Source organism: Bubalus kerabau, chromosome 17, assembly GCF_029407905.1.
Source record: "Bubalus kerabau isolate K-KA32 ecotype Philippines breed swamp buffalo chromosome 17, PCC_UOA_SB_1v2, whole genome shotgun sequence".
Taxonomy (NCBI): domain Eukaryota; kingdom Metazoa; phylum Chordata; class Mammalia; order Artiodactyla; family Bovidae; genus Bubalus; species Bubalus kerabau.
Window position 1 is genome coordinate 64159412 of NC_073640.1, and position 14777 is coordinate 64174188.

General features: G+C 42.4%; 1 protein-coding gene and 1 long non-coding RNA gene across 2 annotated transcripts; both read right to left on the bottom strand.

Moving 5' to 3' along the window:
* Positions 1-1621: 1621 nt before the first annotated feature.
* LOC129632478 (uncharacterized) lies at positions 1622-6601 on the bottom strand. Its single transcript, XR_008704540.1, has 3 exons — positions 6465-6601; positions 4061-4156; positions 1622-2575 (listed from the first exon to the last, which is right to left on the bottom strand). It is a non-coding gene; the product is annotated as an uncharacterized LOC129632478 (long non-coding RNA).
* A 935-nt stretch (positions 6602-7536) lies between these two features.
* Positions 7537-11104, bottom strand: LOC129632476 (zinc finger protein 93-like). Its single transcript, XM_055554120.1, has one exon. The coding sequence runs from the start codon at positions 11066-11068 to the stop codon at positions 9695-9697; it is 1374 nt and encodes a 457-aa protein (XP_055410095.1). The 5' UTR covers positions 11069-11104; the 3' UTR covers positions 7537-9694.
* Between the last annotated feature and the right edge of the window lie 3673 nt (positions 11105-14777).

Here is a 14777-nt window from a genome sequence, read left to right on the forward strand (position 1 = left end):
ACATCTATTTCTGCTTTCTTGACTATGCCAAAGCCTTTAACTGTGTGGATCACAATAGACTGTGGAAAATTCTGAAAGAGATGGGAATGCCAGACCACCTGATCTGCCTCTTGAGAAATGTATGCAGGTCAGGAAGCAACAGTTAGAACTGGACATGGAACAACAGACTGGTTCCAAATAGGAAAAGGAGATCATCAAGGCTGTATATTGTCACCCTGCTTATTTAACTTATATGCAGAGTACATCATGAGAAACTCTGGACTGGAAGAAACACAAGCTGGAATCAAGATTGCTGGGAGAAATATCAATAACCTCAGATATGCAGATGACACCACCCTTATGGCAGAAAGTGAAGAAGAACTCAAAAGCCTCTGATGAAAGTGAAAGTGGAGAGTGAAAAGTTGGCTTAAAGCTCAACATTCAGACAACGAAGATCATGGCATCCGGTCCCAGCACTTCATGGGAAATAGATGGGAAAACAGTGGAAACAGTGTCAGACTTTATTTTTCTGGCTCCAAAATCACTGCAGATGGTGACTGCAGCCATGAAATTAAAAGACGCTTACTCCTTGGAAGAAAATTTATGACCAACCTAGATAGCATATTCAAAACAGAGACATTACTTTGCCAACAAAGGTTCGTCTAGTCAAGGCCATGGTTTTTCCTGTGGTCATGTATGGATGTGCGAGTTGGACTGTGAAGAAGGCTGAGCGCCGAAGAATTGATGCTTTTGAACTGTGGTGTTGGAGAAGACTCTTGAGAGTCCCTTGGACTGCAAGGAGGTCCAACCAGTCCATTCTGAAGGAGATCAGCCCTGGGATTCCTTTGGAAGGAATGCTGCTAAAGCTGAAACTCCAGTACTTTGGCCACCTCATGGGAAGGGTTGACTCATTGGAAAAGACTTTGCTGCTGGGAGGGATTGGGGGCAGGAGGAGAAGGGGACGACCGAGGATGAGATGGCTGGATGGCATCACTGACTCGATGGACGTGAGTCTGAGTGAACTCTGGGAGTTGGTGATGGACAGGGAGGCCTGGCGTGCTGTGATTCATGGGGTCGCAAAGAGTCAGACACGACTGAGAGGCTGATCTGATCTGATATGATTGACTTTCACTTTCACTTTGCATCATGTGAAATGTCGCGCTTGAAGAAGCACAAACTGGAATCAAGACTGCAGGGAGAAATATCAATAACCTCAGATATACAGATGACACGACCCTAATTGCAGAAAGCAAAGAGTGCCGGGGTCCAGCCCCGGCTGATCCAGAGTATTCGAAGCGGGGCCGATGTCGTGAGGATCAGGATACAATAGCTTCAATTAGATATTATTTAGAGATATAAAGAGTAATAGAATGAAGATAGCTCAATAGGAAAATTCAGTGGAGAAGAGTCTGAGTAGCTTGGTTTACGCAGGAGACCAATAAAACTTCAAGACAAGAAGTTTGCACCACTTACGTAGGCCGCAGGCGTCCTTCTGTTCTCCTGAAGGAGAGGAGGCACTGAGGCCTCCCCAGTCGGATCTTAGAAGCCCAGGCATAACTAGTAAGCATGGCGGGTTTCGTGCTCCAGATGGAGACTCAGCCAGAGTTTGAGAGAGAGAGAGAGAGACATGGGGAGACCAGTATTTCAAGGAACTGATCCCAATTCTTTATTTTCCAGAGTCTGTTTTTATACACTGAGATGTTATGCAAAAGTCACGTGGGGACAGCAGTCCTGACTTTTATTAAAGTCAGGTGCTTCATACAAATGTATACAGAGGTATTAGGGGTGTTACATCATCTTCTGGCCAGGGGGCCTGCTGACAATTTAAGACCCTCTCCTTGTGACAGCGGTCAGTCAACACTTATTTCTCCAGGGGTGATTATTCTTAAAACAGATGCCACCCAAATAACATTACATTCCTATAGGGTGAGGGTGTAGTGGGTTTTAATTAAGGAAAGAATTTACTTAGCCTAAGGTCTAACGTGATTAATATCAAAGGTTAATACTTATTTCTTCTATATATTCATTAATGTGTATAAGGGCAGGGGATGTGGAGACTTAGCAGTAAGCATTTGCTCAACAAATGAAAAACCCTTCACCAATACAATTTCTAATCAGCCCACTATACTTATACTAATGCTTTTCTAACTTCTCTAAAGAACCTGTTTTTAGAAGGTTTAAAGCATCTCATGCCTCTCACTGTTGGGAGGCTGTGAGCAATCACATGTGGCTGGACAAGCCTGTCAGGCAGGCTAGAGAACCTTCAGAGGAGTTTGTAGGTTGAAACACTCTTGTCACACCCAGGAGTTTTTATTAACTGGAGCTCTAAGTTAACTCCTTCTCCAAAAGAGGTGGTGGGGGACAGCCCCCCCCCACCCCCCCCCCCATAAAGTCAGAGGTGTAGGTGAGAGCACAAAGTAGTCAAGTAGGCAGGCTCTGGTTATGGGGGTAGATGCTCGAGGATTTCCAGGGGGACTCCTGAGGCTCGATCCCGCCTTTGTGTATGTTGAGCCTCCTTCCTCATGACCTTTGCCATGGGTGGAGTGCCTCACGCTGGCCCCCAACAAAAGAGGAACTGAAGAGTGTCTTGATGAAACTGAAAGAGAGGAGTGAAAAAGTTGGCTTCAAACTCAGCATTTAGAAAACTAAGATCATGGCATATGGTCCCATCACTTCATGGCAAATAGATGGGAAAACAATCAAAACAGTGACAGACTTTCTTTTCTTGGGCTGCAAAATCACTGCAGATGTTGACTTCAACCATGAAAGTAGAAAACGCTTGCTCCTTGGAAGGAAAGCTATGAGCAATATAGACAGCATACCAAAAAATAGAGACATTCCTTTGCAGACAAATGTCTGTGTACTCAAAGATATGGTTTTTCCAGTAGTCATGTATGGATGTGAGACTTGAACCATAAAGAAGCCTGAGCATCGAAGAATTGATGCTTTTGAACTGTGGTGTTGGAGAAGACTCTTGAGAGTCTCTTAGACTGCAAGGAGATCACACCACTCTATTCTAAAGGAAATCAATCCTGGATATTCATTGGAAGGACTGATGCTAAGGCTGAAGCGCCAATACTTGGACCATCTGATGTGAAGAACTGATGCGTTGGAAAACATCCTGATGCTGGGTAAGACTGAGGGCAGGAGGAGAAGGGGACGACAGAGGATGAGATGGTTGGATGGCATCACTGACTCAATGAACGTGAGTTTGAGCAGGGCCTGGGAGTTGGTGATGGACACGGAAGCCTGGCATGCTGTAATCCATGGGGTCCCAAAGAATTGGACACGACTGAGTGACGGAACTGAACTGACTGATAGATATAATTGATTCTCTTTTCTATACAGTAGTACAAAATTGTAAAACAGCTATATTCCAGTTAGAACTTTTAAAACTAATTTCTTTATATAATCTAGAAATGTTTATAACTTGAATCAAGTATTAATAATATGGTGCGAAATGTGCTAAGCATTTATGCCAGTTCATTTTAAAATTCTATGAGGTAATTGAATATAGTAAACATTTTTGCATTTTAGAATTGGGGCAAATATATTTAAGATATTTAATAGGAGATCATATAAGGAAAAGAGAAACCTGAGATGTGCAGTCTTTCATTTTCGGGACGTTTTGCTTTCTGTAGTGAAAAAAGTTTTTGAGTTTGAAATTTATTTAGGAGGTCCTTCTAGATCCCAGTGAATAGGAAGTTATAAATCAGAAAACAAAAACCTGTCCCAGTATTCCTAGAAATTTAGCAGTTTGTCTACCACTTCACTCACACATTTTTGCCTGGAGGTACAAAGAAACTTTAAAAGGACTGTCATACAGTTACTCAAAATGGGTACAGTTTTCTTGGACCCCCAAGAAATGGAAGGGCAACCAATGAATGCAGTTTCTCACAAGACAAGAGGAGACTTTTAGTTCACACTGATACATTTCTATGACAGCAGTGGACACAAACCCAGGTTTTCCAAAATCATTTCCACCAAAGATGATCTTCCAAAACCACCTGACAAAGGATGACTTCCTCACTACTCCTTGGACCTCTGATCTGAGTCATCATCTCCATCCATTCATACATACCTGGGAATACTGCTGTTGACTCCATTCTCCTTATACTCCTGGGATCATTCAATTGCTCCAGAAAGGTAATCAGGTCCAGCTTAGAGCCCACGAGACCTGTTCATCAGAGAAAGGAATATTTGTGTTGTCAGAGACTCATCAGTGTCCAATCCAATATATGTTCAGTTGAGACAAGAACGCAAGAGACAATGTTAATACAGCCTGGAAAATGATTTCCCCAAATAGTTTTTTCAAATCACCTATATAACACTGACAAATACATAACATCAGATCCTGAGATACTGGTCAAGTACGACAAAGGTAAAGTAAGTGTGTAACTGTGAAATTAAGAAAAGGTGTGCCTCTGGCATGACCCTGAGGGATGGTATGGGGAGTGAGGTGGGAGGGGGGTTGAGGATGGGGAACACGTGTACACCCTGGCGGATGCATGTTGATGTATGGCAAAACCAATACAATATTGTAAAGTAAAATAATAATAATATTAAAACTAAAAAAAAAGAAAAAATTAAAAAAGAAAAGGTGAGCCTATTTAATACTACAGAGCTTATACAATTACCACTAACCTAGAATGCAGTGATAGGTTCCAGTGAAGGGTGTCAGATTCATGATCTCCAAACAAGAAGATTTAACTCTGGGACCAGGGACCAGGCACCAGGGTTGATCGCTGAAGAGCATTTGTGTAGCAGAACTTTATTAAAGTGAAAAAGAGACAGAGAAGTTTCTGACGTAGACATCAGAAGGGGGTGGAGAGTGCCCCCCTTGCTAGTCTAAGCAAGGGAGCTATATACTTTTTAAATCAGTAATTACAATAAATCAAAAGAATGTCTCAAGGTTTTAAAATTTTTACCAGACCCACTCCCACAATCCTAAAGGAAATCAGTTCTGAATAGTCATTGGAAGTACTGATGCTGAAACTAAGACTCCAATACTTTGGCAAGCTCATGCGAAGAGCTGACTTATTTCAAAAGACCCTGAGGCTGGAAAAGATTGAAGGTGGGAGGAGAAGGGGACGACAGAGGATGAGATGGTTGGATGGCATCACCGACTCAATGGGTTTGAGTAAACTCCGTGAGTTGGTGATGGTCAGGGAGGCTTGGTGTGCTGCGGTCCATGGGGTCGCAAATAGTCAGACAAGACTGAGCAACTGAACTGAACTGAACCAGACCCTCTCCCATAATATAAATTCTAAGATCTCAAGCAGGATACATTTTGTTATATAATCCCTAGTACAAAGTTTAAACCGAGTTTTTTGTTGTATAATCATCAGCTCTCGGCTTAAAGAAAAAGTGCTGTGTCTAAGACACATAAAGACTTAAAAAAGTCATTTTATGTGTCTAAGACCAAGGAATGTAAAGGGAAAGAAGGTATTTGTCTTTTCCTCCTCCTTGAGAATTGCAGACCCCTATCTCCTCCTTGAGAGTCCCAGACCACCTCCCTCCCCCTTCCTCCTCGGGACCCTGGACTTCTTATCAACCTGCCTAGGAATTGACTCTCACAGAAGGAGGCAGAGTACATCAAGGAAGAAAAAGGTTACAAGCATAATGAATTATCCTGAAGCCTTTCTTTCCAAATTCATACATACCGATTTCCCTTAGAAAGGAGAGATTTCAAACTATTGTGGGAATCAGAAATTTTCAGAAACATTCTAGAAATGATGGAACCAAAACCCAGTAGGTAGATAAGGGATTCTGGAAGGAAGCTGTCATCATCCAAGCAGGCCAGCTTCCTAGAGTGCTCTCACATCACATCCCTGTACAGTGCCCATGGAAAATTTTGTGAAAATTCTGGACCACTGAGTTGAGTCACTGGGCTTCCCAGCTGGCTCAGTGGTAAAGAATCTGCCTTCCAGTGCTGGAGATGCGGCTTCAGTCTCGGGGTGGAGAGAATCCAGGGGAGGAGGAAATGGCAACCCACTGCAGAATTCTTGCCCGGAAAAATCCCATGGACAGAAGAGAGTTGATTCTATGTATAATGGCACTTTCAAACTCTGTTCTAAATATCTAAATGGCATGCAGGTGCTAAGTCATCACTGCATTTCCCAACGTCCCTAAAATCCCAACACCAAACCACATCCCAGTGGGAGTGAGGATAGGAGTGACTGCAAATGCTGATCTCTCACTAAAAAAGAATATTTTCAACAGTTGAAAGTCTCTGATCGACGCTGAGAATTCATCATGCTCCATAGAAACCGAGGCTGCAGACAACAGAGAAAAGGCTCTGGGACAGAAGGAAGTAGTCTAAAGGGCTGGTCTGCACTATCATAAGAAGAAATAGGAAAAATAAGATGATAATAAATGCCTGGGAAGAAAAATTAGAAGCAGAGAGCTCAAGGCTTGCATATTCTCATTCGGGCATTTTAGGAGGAAAAGCAGACACAGCCTGAGACCCAGGACAGGATATTTACCTGAGAAGCTGCCATTTCCTCCTCTTCTTCTCCTGCTCTGTCTTCTCTGGGGATATTACGCTGCAAACGCACTTACGAGTTTTGAGAAAATACCTTGGAGGGCATCAACACAACTTTCTAACCTGCAACCACCGCTCCTACAAACAGAAGGATTTTGAAAAGCTGAGAAGACCGACCTCTCCTGTCCTCTGTCTCAGGAGAGATTCAGGAACAATCAATTCCTACCTGGAGACCAGCCTGTGAACTCATTTCTTGATTGTTCTCTCCCCATAGAGAACTCCTAACACTCTGCTCACACAGATGATGTGAGCTGACTGACTTCCGCAGTCCAAATCCAGCTAGACCAACCCTGCTGCCTCTCCTCAGAAAGACTCTGGGGCTCAGCTCTAAGATGGACCAGATGGGCCAGGAGCCACGTCCTTAACCCGGGCCTCTGCTTAGAATCACCTGGAACACTTCCTAGACACCACAGTGATGCTCCCACAGGACCACACAGAACTCTGTTGGGAGGGCATCAGTGAGGTCATTTCTGAAACGGGTCACGTAATCCTGATGGGAATCCAGAAGGAAACCACTTGGCTAAAGATTCTTTCTGAACCATCTCAATGAATACAAATTCCTGGTGGTCAGGTGCCCACTCCAAGAACTTATGAATCTGCAGGTCTACAGTCGGGCCGTGAAAGGAGTCATCAGCAAATCCCTTTTTTTTCTGATGTTTCTTCCCCGAAACCAACGTTCCGGAGTCCTGAGCTCAAAGCCTCACACTCACCACACCTAAGACTTCTCTGTAGGGGACGATTTAGGGCAGGAATTTCTTAGAGAGGTTAAAGCTAGAATCAGGCAGAGAAAACAGGAGTACTTGCAGTTCAGCTTTTACACTTTGCCCTGAGTCTTTGCCTCAGGCTCTCTAGGCTGAGTGTGGGTTAATTCATTCAAACCAAGTCAAGGACTCTGGTGAGCACTGTGGGGGTGTTGAAAGCTTGTTGTTCAACCAAAAAGACCCCTGGATTCTTGGCCTCCTGAGAAAAAGAATTCAATCTGGGGCCAGAGATGAGGCTTGATCGCTCAGAGCTTTTGTGTAATAAAGTTTTATTAAAGTATAAAAGAGATAGAGAAAGCTTCTGACATAGACTTCAGAAGGGGTTACATACTTTTAGTTAGTTATTCCAGTTAATCAAAAGACTGTCTGGAGGTTGTAAAGACCTCACTAGACCCACTCCCATAATTTACATTTTAAGACAACAAGATTAGCCAGAAAGTTTTTTTCCAGAGAGTGTCCTCAAGCAGGAAAAAACCACGTTTGTCCTTTCTTCCTCCTTGAGAATTCCAGACTCCTCTCTCCTTGGGGACCCCTGGACTTATGAACCTGCCAAGAAATTGACTCTCTCAGTGTGATTGAACGGGGGTCTGTGGATAGACCCTGAGGTCCAGCAAGACTGCTGGTCTCAAGGAAGGGGTTCATCTAGTGCATGTGCTCACAAGACTGGCTGGTGTGAGCTCAAGGACCTGCAGGCTGCCTGATCCCCAGACAGATGCTGAGGCAGCAACATCATGGAGCAGTTTAGGGAAACTGTCAACAATACTCTGTATCATTTTTCTTACTAGAATCATCCCAGTGTCTAAGTAGTTACAAAATGAGAGAGGAGATACAACCTAGAAATGATGGAATGTACATGAAGTTATGAGAAGTTTAAATCCAGTGAGTAAACTAATTTCCCCATATGCCATCTTTGTGTGTTACCGAACAGTTAATTGCGGTCTCTTCACTACAACCTTAAATAAGGTGGGCGAGGTTGCTGTTGGTGGTGGGTTAACATTTCATTTATTACAACCAACCAAAACAATAAAAGCCATTCACTTTTATGAATAACCATGTATTAAATTTCACACATAGTTGAAATAAAACCTTTTACAATCCACGGTATGATCCATGATTAAATACAGATCAAAAGTACGGAGAAAGATATTCATTTGTTGATAGAATGTTGTGAGATTTCTGATTTCCATGGCTTACCAAACAAAGACTAGGAAGCACTTAGCAAGCATGATATACACCAATTCCATGCCTTTTCCAGGAAGGGTTTCTTACGTTTCTAGCTTATTACTGTCCTTATTTCAACACTGTCAAGTAATAATCATGACTTGTGTTGATATTATAAAGATACATCAATATTGCAGTGAACTGTCATTGTGTTCTTCTTACAAATGAAGGATATTACTATTGTAACGAACTTCTGTCTTACTTTAATACACGGAAAGACTAAATGATCACTTACTTCATGGCAACCTCCAGATATTTCACGTCAATGACAAACACCTCTATTTAAATGTTCATTGTCCATTTTACATTATGGCATCCTCAATCTTCTAATGGAGATTAGATAGAAATGGTTGCAACACAATATAAATAGGCTAATCTTTAATAAATCATCAAAAACCTATGTTTGCAAACACACTAGAAAGAAAGCATAACGTGGATTATTTGAGTGGTGAATTACATTCAGTCCAAATAACCTCACATCACATCATTATTAACAAGCATATATACATTGCTAAGAACTGTAATGTTCTAACCGTCAACCTTCATCTCACGATTCATGCTAAAATATCCATTTTCGATCTGTTTTAACTATGGAGTGCTCTTGCCTGGAAAATCCCATGGATGGAGGAGCCTGGAAGGCTGCAGTCCATGGGGTTGCTGGGGGTCGAACACGACTGAGCGACTTCACTTTTCACTTTCATGCATTGGAGAAGGAAATGGTAACCCACTCCAGTGTTCCTGCCTGGAGAATCCCAGGGACGGGGGAGCCTGGTGGGCCGCCGTCTATGGGGTCGCACAGAGTCAAACACGACTGAAGTGACTTAGCAGCAGCAGCACGCATATTTACTTCGATTTAACTTTTGATTAAATACCTTTCTATATATTTGTCACGTTGCTCCTCTGTCTTTCATATACCCTTGTATATTCCCATTCTTTCATTAAATTTAAGTTTATGAGGTGAAATATTTGATATATTCCTAGGTTTGCTTTTGGGAATATACATTGGGAAGGTTTCTAATCAGTCTTCAGAATTTATTCAACAGCAGACTGTTCAGAATCCACAGAAAGAAAACAAGTGTAAGATATGTGGGAAAATATTTTACATTGGTTTCTTATATGAACTTTTGTGTTTTCTGATGCATGTTTGGAACAAACTCTTCCATCACTTGTTCCATTACTAGGGTTTCTCTCAAGTGTGTGTTCTCAGATGTTTAGTGAGATTACTACTATGACTAAAGGCTTTGTCACATTCTGTACATTTATAAGGTCTCTCTCCAGTATGAATTCGTTGGTGTTGAGTAAGATGTGAGCACTGAATAAAGGCTTTGTCACATTCTTTACATTTATAAGGCTTCTCTCCAGTATGAATTCGCTGATGATAGCTTAGCTGTGAGTAACAGATAAAGGCTTTGCTACATTCTGTACATTTATAAGGTCTCTCTCCAGTATGAATTTGCTGATGATAGATTAGATGTGAGGAACAGATAAAGGCTTTGCTACATTCTGTACATTTGTAAGGCTTCTCTCCCATATGAATTCGCCAATGTTGAATGAGGTTTGAGTTGTGGTTAAAGGCTTTGCCACATTCTGTACATTTATAAGGTTTCTCTCCAGCGTGAATTCTCTGATGTTTAGTAAGAAGTGAGCTATGGTTAAATGCTTTGGTACATTCTGTACATTTGAAAGGTTTCCTTCCTGTATGAATTTTCTTATGTCTACGTAGATGGCATGAGTTACTAAATATTTTCCCACATATCTTACACTTGTTTTCTTTCTGTGGATTCTGAACAGTCTGCTGTTGAATAAATTCTGAAGACCGATTAGAAACCTTCCCATATTCAGTACAAGTTCTCTCTTCAGTACAAGTACTCTTATCTAGAGAAAAACCTGACATTTGATCAAAGGTATTTGCACATTCATTACTTTTAGAATCCTTGTTTGATGATTCAGAACCCTGATGTTTCATAAGGTTTGAGTCTCCTTCAACCCTATACCCATTTTCATTGCCTGAATACCTTCTCAGTCCACCATAAATACTCTTGTAATTATTGGAGCTGGAGCTGTTACTTAAGGTCTGACTCATTTTATTACATAAAGAAGGTTGTTGTGTATTAACCATATCACAATATTTATTGAACAATGATGGCTGGATTATGTCTCCTCCATTATTATCAACATTATACATCTTGGAATGGAGAGAAAATATCCGTTGGGGGAAGAAAAATGACTCTCTTCTCTTGGACCTCTCAAATTGATTAGATAGTGAATTTTCCCACTCATTGTTAAATTGTAGGTGTTCAGACATCCTTGAATGTATGTTTAGTCGAAGCCTACGTTCACAATTGTCTGAATGAGTATTTGCAATAGAGACTAAATTACCTTGCATATTTTCCACGTGTCCTTTTAGAGAATATGTACGTTTCAAAAAAGGATGGAAATCTTTTCTTAAACACTTACACTTCTCGTTAGATGTTGAAGACTGAAGTTGGTGTTTTTCCCAGTTTGACTCACGTTGCTCATTGCTTTTGGCAGTATTGTTAGCATTATGTGTAACTGTCTCCATTTCTTCATGTCCATATAAACATCCTCTCTGTCTTTCATATACCCTTGTATATTTCCAGTCTTTCATTAAATTTAAGTTTCTGAGGTGAAATATTTGATATATTCCTAGGTTTGCTTTTGGGAATACATCTTCTAACGCTGCATTCCTTGGCATCAAATCCTGGGTGTCTTGTGGAGACATAGCTGAAAGATACCAAATAACAAGTAATTTTCCCTGCTATTCTCAGTGAATATCTTTAAAGATTTAGAGAGTCTCACTGGGGGAGCTCAGTTTGGAGAGAAGGAGAGCCTCATTCTCTGTGGGAAGAAAACATGGCAACCAGCGTGTGGCAGCAGGACAGAGTGAGACCTGCACACAGGGTGCTGACCCCAGCCCTGCCCACCCAGCCTTAGAGGCATGTCCGCCAATGCAGACAAAGGCTGGGTGCTGAAATGTGGGCTTTGTAAAGCGGACCGAGGCAGAGGACTACTGCTGGCTATGAGGAAACATCCTGAAGGGATGGGCATGAGGGAGGAGCTCTGCAAACAAGATCCTTGTGGTGAAGCCTGAACCACCATAGAGCAGAGTGCCATTGGTGAGTGACGCCCAAACAAGAAGCCCATTGCATCCCATGTTCCTTGTGTTGCCCTCTGCTCGTCAAGGACTACGAAGAACTCCACCCACGTAGGACTTTTGAGCCCCCAGCCACGGCCTCCCCCATCCAACGCCTCCACAATCAGCAGAATCCTGTGCTCTGGGGCAGCCTCAGGAGAAGACACCTGTGAGTTGGCCACATGCACAGATGGAGCTGAAAGCACACGTGAAACCCAGGGATAAAGAAGAAAAGCTGAAACCTCTCCTTGGAGCAACACAAGCCATGGTCTTACACTGATGACCGGCCTTGTAACCTCAGCCCCTACAGAGCATCTGAATCAACAACCAGGGCTCTCCAGTCATGGCAGGTATAGCTTTAACAGCTGTAGACTTTGTGGGCTCCTACACAAGGGGGCTGGGCCAGGACAGAGCCAGAGCTGCAGCGTAGCACCACAGCGGGTCCAGCTGCACACTCAATGCAATCCCAGGACCTGACTTCACTGAATCTATGCTGGTGACCTTGCGAAAGCAACATCTGAGAGACACCAGGGCCATGTGCCATCATGCCCATGGTTAAGGTGGTCTAAGAGCAGTGCCAACACTACATATCATGAGAGCCTGCAGAACGCATGAGAGGGGACACCAGACCACACCCTGAGGTGAATATTCCTAGAGGAGCAATACTCAGTGACTTCTCTCCCAGTGGGTGTGCACCAAAACCATCTGCCTTGCACCACAGATCAGAATCACAGCGAAGACTCCTATCTGGGAGCTCTATTCCACCATGCAGGGAGCAGGCACCACCAGAGGCAGGGCAGTAACAACCACAGGACAAGGGGGAAACAGCCCTGAATATCCCCAGCAGGTTCTGGTCACAGTTAACAGCAATCAAAGCACAGATCAAGAGAGGAAAAGGGTACAAACCTCTGGACCAACCTCACTCACCAAGGTGCAGATACCAAAAGGAAGATTAACTAAGTTTCTGCACCCATCAAAACAGAGACCACAAACAGAACGCTGGACAAAATGAGATGGCAAAGAAATAGGTTATAGGGGAAGAAACAAGATAAAAACCTCCAAGGACCACTGATTTAAGAGGTGATAGGTAATCTAATGATTCCATCTTGCTTTTAGTCATCTTAAGTGGAGACACCAAGCACTTTCAGAAATCCTAGGTGCCTAGTAATTCTTTAATGCACTTCTTGCCACACGTTTCTGAGAATGTTCTATTCGGTCTTTTGATCTAAAAATCATAAATGATAGTGACAGAGAACTAGTCAGAAACTGAGGACACATAAGACAGTGTCCGAGGAAGCTGAATACAAATAAGACAAACTTAATATAGTACTAGTTTTCAGAAATTAAATAAGAAGAGAGACTTTAAAACTATGATTGAAAGAGGGAACTCTACTCATTGCTCTGTGGAGACCTAAATGGGAAGGAAATCAATAGGATGGTAAAGACTAGAGATCTCTTTAAGAAAATTAGAGGTACTGGGAATATTGCATGCAAAGATGAGAACGATAAAGGACAGATACGGGATGGACCTAAAAGAAGAAGAAGATATTAAGAGAAGTAGGCAAGAATACATGGAATAAGTATACAAAAAAATCTTAATGACCGAGATAACCACGATGGTGGTATTACTCACCTAGTAACAGACATCCCGGCATCCAAAGTCAAGTCAGCCTTAGAAGGCATGAACACCAACAAAGCTGATGGAACTCCAGCTGAGCTATTTCAAGTCCTAAAAGATGATAATGCTAAAGTTCTACACTCGATAAGCCAGCAAATTTTGGAGACTCAGCAGTGGCCTCAGGACGGGAAAAAGGCAGTTTTCATTCCAATCACAAAGAAAGGCAATGCCAAAGAACACTCAAACTACTACACAATTTCCCTCATTTCCAACAATAGCAAAGGCTCAAAATTCTCCAAGTGAGGCTTTAACAGCACGTGAACCCAGAGCTTCCAGATGTTCAAGCTGGATTTAGAAATGGCAGAGGAATCAGAGATCAAATTGCCAATATCCCTTGGATCATATAAAAAGCAAGAGAGTTCTGGAAAAACAAATACATCTGCTTTATTGACTACCCCACAGCTTTTGATTGTGTGGATCACAAGAAACTGTGGAAAATTCTTATAGAGATGGGAACACCAGACTGCCTTACCTGTCTGCTGAGAAATCTGTATGCATGTCAAGAAGCAACAGTGAGAACTGGACATGTGACAACGGACTGATTCCAAATTAGGAAAGGAGCACATCATTTGTCACCCTGGTTATTTAACTTATATGCACAGTACTTCATGCGACATACCGGGTTGGATGAAGCACAAATTGGAATCAAGATTTCAGGGAGAAATATCCATAATCTCAGATACACAGATGACACCACCACCACCTTACAGCAGAAAGCAAAGAGGAACTGAGGAGTCTCTTGATGGAACTGAAAGAAGAGGCTGAAAAAGCTGGCTTCAAACTCAACCTTCAAAAAACAAACATCATGGCACCGGTCAGATCGTTTCATGGCAAACAGTGGGAGAAACAGTGGAAGCAGTGAGAGACTTTAAGTTTTGGGATTTGAAAATCATTGGAGATGGTGACTACAGCCATGAAAGTAAAAGATGCTTGCTCCTTGGAAGAAAAGCTATGACCAACTTAGGCAGCATATTAAAAAGCAGAAACATTACTTTGCTGACAAAGGTCCATCTAGTCAAAGCTATGGTTTTTCCAGTAGTCATGTATGGATGTGAGAGTTGGACCATGAAAAAGCTGAGTGCTGAAGAATTGATGCTTTTGAGCTGTGGTGTTGAAGAAGACTCTTGAGAGTCCCTTGGACTGCAAGAATATCACACCACTCCATCCTAAAGGATATCAGTCCTCAATATTCATTGGAAGGACATGGTGAAGCTGAAGTTGCGATACTTTGGCCACCTGATGTGAAGAACTAATGCACTGAGAAAGACATGCCAGGAAAGATTGAAGATGAGAGGAGAAGGGGACGACAGAGGGTGAGATGGTTGCATGGCATCATTGACTACATGGACATGAGTTTGAGCAGGCTCTGGGAGTTGGTGATGGACAGGGAAGCCTGGCCTGCTGCAGACCATGAATTGCAGACTCAGACTTGACTGAGTG